The 6325-nt window shown below is 35.8% G+C and overlaps 1 protein-coding gene across 1 annotated transcript; it reads left to right on the forward strand.

The window, feature by feature from the left end:
• The first annotated feature begins 394 nt into the window (after positions 1 to 394).
• Positions 395 to 2620, forward strand: LOC127126346 (uncharacterized). Its single transcript, XM_051055258.1, has one exon. The coding sequence runs from the start codon at positions 906 to 908 to the stop codon at positions 2382 to 2384; it is 1479 nt and encodes a 492-aa protein (XP_050911215.1). The 5' UTR covers positions 395 to 905; the 3' UTR covers positions 2385 to 2620.
• Positions 2621 to 6325: the final 3705 nt, after the last annotated feature.

The following is a 6325-nucleotide window of genomic DNA, read 5'->3' on the forward strand; positions in this document are numbered from 1 at the left end:
GTTATTGATGAATGATGCAAATGCAATGTGTATACCTTTGAGCCAAGTACATGGGGGTAAGAGACCAAACAAGTTAAAGATAAAACAAGTAATAAGGCAATGGGTGATACAATGAGTGAGATACCAAACCCTAGCTTGAGCAAACAACCAATGAGAGGTTATCAAGACCATAATCACTTAGATCCATGCTTCTGACCACATTAGGTATTGATAAATTAAGAGTATGAATGAAATGTTTGATTAAGAGGCTACGAAGCATATGGATAAAAATTGGGGTATGACAGTATATATATACTAGTGTAGCTGTCAACAGTATGTATACAATACAAAAGTGTGTGTGCAATCATTTTATTGTAACTGTTTTAGTAGAATAATGAAAATTTGTTATTCTCTTTTTTTATCTTCATCTTTTTCATCTTGTACCCCAATAAAGATGGGAGGATAAGGTCTGGTAGTATTATCATGGATAATAATGGTGAGTGGCCAGAAGCTTTTTCCAAAAAGCTAAAGATGTGTAATGTGTTAGTGGCAAAGCTTTGAGGGGTTTAGAAAGGTTTAATGCTTGTTAGAAGGGTGGGTCTGAGATTAATGTTGATTCGAAGTAGTGAATGATATAAATAGCAATAAATATGGTAATCCCATTGGTAGAGCTTTGATTAAAAATATTTGATCATTTACAGCGTTGGAGTGAGAGATTGTTGTTAGACATGTTTATGGTAAGGATATGCGTTTTTATGATACGTGCCAGTCTCGCATTAAACATTTGTTTGATGCTGATTTGCTGGGAAATTATGTTCCCTTCAGTGTAGTTTCATTTTGTTGTTGAACTTAAGCTCTCTTTGCAAAAAAATTGTGTCTAAAAAATCATTTCGAAACTGGTCACTGTTAGAATTTTAAGATGATGAATGAAAACCATTAAAGGCACACACCAAACCCTAAATCCTCTTCATTTCCAATTATCCACTCTCTCCGTCGCCGCTGCAACCATGACGGAACTGAAGCTATCCGAAAGCCGCGACCTAACGCGCATAGAGCGCGTCGGAGCTCACTCGCACATCCGTGGCCTCGGCCTAGACTCCTCATTAGAGCCACACGATGTCTCTGAAGGTATGGTTGGCCAAGTCTCCGCACGTAAAGCCGCCGGCGTCATCCTTCAAATGATAAAGGACGGAAAAATCGCCGGCCGCGCAGTTCTCCTCGCCGGCCAACCCGGAACCGGCAAAACCGCCATCGCTATGGGGATAGCCAAATCTCTCGGCCTCGAAACGCCGTTCGCTATGATCGCCGGCAGCGAGCTCTTCTCACTCGAGATGTCGAAGACCGAAGCCCTAACACAAGCCTTTCGCAAGGCCATCGGTTTACGTATCAAGGAAGAAACGGAGGTGATTGAAGGTGAGGTTGTTGAGGTTCAGATCGACCGTCCGGCTGTTTCCAGTGCTGCTGCAAAGACAGGGAAGTTGACGCTGAAATCGACGGAGATGGAGACTGTCTATGACCTTGGCGCGAAGATGATCGAGGCTATTGGGAAGGAGAAGATTACAAGTGGTGACGTCATTGCCATTGATAAGGCTTCAGGGAAGATCACGAAGCTCGGTAGATCGTTCTCTAGGTCGAGGGATTTCGATGCAATGGGACCACAGGTGAAGTTTGTGCAATGTCCTGATGGAGAGTTGCAGAAGAGGAAGGAGGTTGTTCATTGTGTTACTCTTCATGAGATTGATGTTATTAACAGCAGAACACAGGGGTTTCTGGCTCTTTTCACCGGAGATACCGGTGAAATCCGCACTGAAGTTCGGGAACAAATTGACACCAAAGTGGCAGAGTGGAAAGAAGAAGGAAAGGCAGAGATTATCCCTGGTGTTATTTTCATTGATGAGGTACACATGCTTGATATAGAGTGTTTTTCATTCCTAAATCGGGCTCTCGAGAACGAGATGTCTCCGATATTAGTCGTTGCTACCAACAGAGGCATCACAACTATTCGTGGCACGAATTACAAATCTCCACATGGAATTCCTATTGATCTACTTGATCGGCTTCTCATTATCTCTACTGAACCTTATACCGAGGATGAAATTTGCAAGATTCTGGATATTAGATGCCAAGAGGAAGACGTAGACATGAGTGAAGGTGCAAAGCATTTGTTAACCAAAATAGGTGTAGAATCATCCCTGCGATATGCCATTCATCTAATCACAGCAGCTGCTTTGGCCTGCCAAAAGCGAAAGGGAAAGACGGTGGAAATGGATGATATAAACCGGGTTTACAATTTGTTTTTGGATGTCAAAAGATCGACACAGTACTTGATGGAATATCAAAGTCAATACATGTTCAGTGAAACAGGTGAAGTTGATGAAGATGATGCCATTGGTATGGTAGCATGAAATTCATGCTCATCAGTTTGAGCCTTTGTAATTATCTGAGCAGTTGTTATAAGTTGCAGCAGTTTATTTATTTCATGATCTTCATTTGTAGTTGATTTTCAGCATTAGCAGTTTTTCCAAGGTTGAATTGCGGTATCTACAATGCTCACATGAGAAGCTGTGCTGTAATTTATTTCTACTCAACTTTTCCAAGACTTCTTTTTTGAGAAATGTCATAAGTTGTCATATTCTTGATATCTTGAACTGCTTACTAATGTGTTGGTTGAAAGCTTGGGGGAAACTTTAGAGGGAAATGAATGCGAGATAACTAAAGAGAAATCTTATAGCTTACTTTAGAGAGTTTTTCTCTTTTAGAGAATTATAAATGATTGATTAAGATCAATACTATACTTTTTAGAGAGGATTTCAGTGATATAGATTGGATTTTTATTGGGAAATAGTTGAATGATTTGGTTTTGAAGTGATGAGGTAGGGTAAATTCTAATTTTAATATGGTATCAATATTCCGGGCCATTCACTATTTATATGCACCAAGTTCAATAGTATTAGTACTAAGAGGATGTATTGGTAAAATTCAAAGTCTCTTATTTGTTACGAATGGAGTTAAATTTTTTTTTTATATAATGTGACCTCGCCCACCTTAAAATAGGTTTTTGTAAAGATTAATTAAGCTAAACTCTGATTCTAATAGGTTTTTGTAAAAATTAATTAAGTTAAACTCTGATTCTAATAATTTAATAAACTCTAATTCTAGTAATGTAAAAATTTATCTAAATTCTTTAGGATTTTTCAATTTTTTTCTCCCACACAATTGTTGAGTTACTCTATTTTTGAGAGAATCATGTATTGTGAGAAAAAACTCTCATATTCAAGGTAAAAGACTATCATTTCTTTCATTGATGTTTTCTTCTTTCTTTTACTCAAAATCTTCTCATCTCACCACCACTCTTAAACTCTCAAACTGATCCTTGGAAGGGGGATTTTGGAAGATAAATAAAAATGACTCATCTCGAGGTTGGCGCACCAAGTGACAGAGTCAGGACCCTGAACCAGGGATAATATATATAAGTTATTTAATTAATTTTAAAACATATAATTTTTGTTTAATTTTATTTTTAATAATAGATCATTTTTATTTGTATTAACTAATAATTGTTATATACGTGTGTTATATGATTTTAAAGAATGACAAATAAATGACTTATACGAACTATATATTGAATTGTTTTCTTTTATTAACTTATGTCTTGTGTTGTTGTGGTGATAACATAAGTTAGGTAATAGACTTTTTCTCATGTATTTAATTTTTAGCACAATTTTTTAAAATTTTTTTTAACAAATATAATATTAAAAATTTGAGATTAAAGATAGTGCACTGACAATGTAAAATAGTTTTACACAATTATCAAATGAGAATTTATCAATTAGCCATATCATATAACTAATTTATAAATATCAGGGTGACTTGGCAGAATACATGGTGGTGATTGATTGACAATGTAAAATTATTTTACACGGTCAATGCATATCTTTTTTTCTCTAAATTTTTTAGTGCTAATAAATACATTATACTAGTATATAAATAGTCCATTAGTTATAAAAGGTTGTAGATTTTTTTACACAAAATAACTATTATAGTGACAGCAAACACATCAAATTTCTCTCTCTATCTTGTCACATGATTAATCATAGTAAAACACATTAATTTCTTATGTTTATGTCTTATTACTTATAGAAACTTTATGTACAAAAGTCTATAGCAGAGTTGTAGTAGCTTTTATGTTCAAAGTAGATACAACATTGTGGTGCAAACGTTATAAAGTTAAGGGGTGCAAAATTTAAAATAATAGGATTATTAGTGAATTTTTTCAAAACTCAGGGGGTTCATTTGCATCCACTCAATCATATGTAGGTCTGCCCCTGGGCGCACCCCTTTATTTGTATTTGTCAGTCATTGACTAAACAATAAATTATGTGCTCGTCGAAGAGAAAAACAAAGTTGAGTAACCCGTCTATTTCGTGAGTATGGTGCTTAAAGACGTTGATGTCAGGTACTAGAAGATTGAATGACTAGCCCTGACAGTTATGATAACTGTATGCAAGAAATCTCAAACTATACTTTCAAGGACATCATGTAATGGTAAAAATCAACTATCTCATTCGCCAAGTTTTAAAAAAACCAGATCTCGCAGCGATGATGGTGTTCTATTCAATGAAGCTATATGAATACAATATTTAGTATATATCTAGAGGGAACATCAAGTTGTAAGTGTTACCCAACTTCCTAAAGGAGTTTAGTTTAGTTTGTTAGTAGGAGAAGAGGCTCCCCACATAGCATTTAACTTGCCACTTGCTCACCTGTATCTGACACTCCATTTAGAGCACTTTTAGCATTATACCCTTTTGTAAAAATTGAATTTTTATGAAATTTATTTGTTTTTACCCGAAATTTGCAGTATGTCTCAGAAATTTTTGACATTTTCATTTTTTTCACCGGGAATTTCGAAATTTCCGAAAGAAAAAAAATGAAGAATACCAGAATATTAAAAAAAAAATCAAAATTTTCAAAATTTTTGTACACTATCAGAAATTTCAAAATTTCTGGCACACTACCAGAAATTTCAAAATTTCAGGTAGTGTTAATTTTCTAAAGATTGAATATGAACTACCGAAAATTTCATTTTAGTTGAAATTTTTTGTGTAAAATGGAACATTTAGAATTTTCGGTAATATTTTTAAGTTCGTGTAAATTTCAAAAATTATGGTTTATCGGAAATTATAGATACACTACCGAAATTTTAGTGTGTACCAAAAATTCTGCTATGTCTACCGGAAATTTCGTACGAAAATTTGTTTCAATTTTTTTCCAGGGACAGTTTTGGAATTATGAAACTATAGGGGGTGCCAGGTTTAAGTGGGAGAGGGGGGAGGTTGCAAGTTAAAGGCTTCTTCCTACATGTGGATATTATCTGTGTACAACGCCTCATACCAGAATGAAAGTGGTGTTAGAGGGACCATACGAGCTCTTAAAGAACATTTATTGAGGTATGAGTTTAAAGCAAACAACAACCAAGTCTAGTATGAAGCCCTCACTGTCGACAGGGGTATCTCCATAGAAATGGGCACTTCGAGCCTCAAAGCTAGAAGCGACTCACAATTGGTAGAAAACCAGGTTGCCAGGGAGTATCAGGCGAATGAGTCCCAACTTATCAAATATCTAAAAAAAGTATGTGACATGTCTAAACATTTAAAAGCTTTTGAGATGGCATATGTACTTAGGAAATAAAACTCTAGAACAGATCTCCCATATAAGCTCGTCAAGATCAAGAAGTCACGACATAATTGAAAAGTTATACAATAAACTCTAGTTGTCATGAGTATCAAAACAGAATAAATCAACACTATTGAGGTCACCCAATCCATATGTTAGATGACGCTCATAATGCATTATCTGATGTCAAATGAGCTCCCATCAAAGGAGCTGGAGGCAAAGAGGGTCTGAAAATGCGCTACAAAATATACCATGATGTCTGTGAAGCCCTATAAGATAGGATAAAAGCCTCCCCCATGTCGAGGTGTCGAAAGGATAACGTGATTGCCTTAATCCTCACAGAGGTCCACCAAGGAGCATGTGATAGTCATATTGATGGACAGGCTCTTGCTCATAAGCTACTCAAGGTAGGTTATTATTGACCCACTCCGATGAAGGATAATGAAAAATTCATCAGGAGATGCGATATGTGTCAGAAACATTCTAACCTCCATCACACGCCAATCAAAATTCTCTACTTTGTCACATCATTGTGGTTATTTTACCAACGGGGCATGGACATACTAGGTCATTTTCTGTCGTCACGTGGATAACTGAAGTTCCTAATCGTTGAAGTTGACTATTTTACAAAGTGGATAGAAGCATAGGTCTTTTCTAAAAACATGACATA

The sequence above is a fragment of the Lathyrus oleraceus genome, chromosome 3, assembly GCF_024323335.1.
Source record: "Lathyrus oleraceus cultivar Zhongwan6 chromosome 3, CAAS_Psat_ZW6_1.0, whole genome shotgun sequence".
Lineage (NCBI taxonomy): Eukaryota > Viridiplantae > Streptophyta > Magnoliopsida > Fabales > Fabaceae > Lathyrus > Lathyrus oleraceus.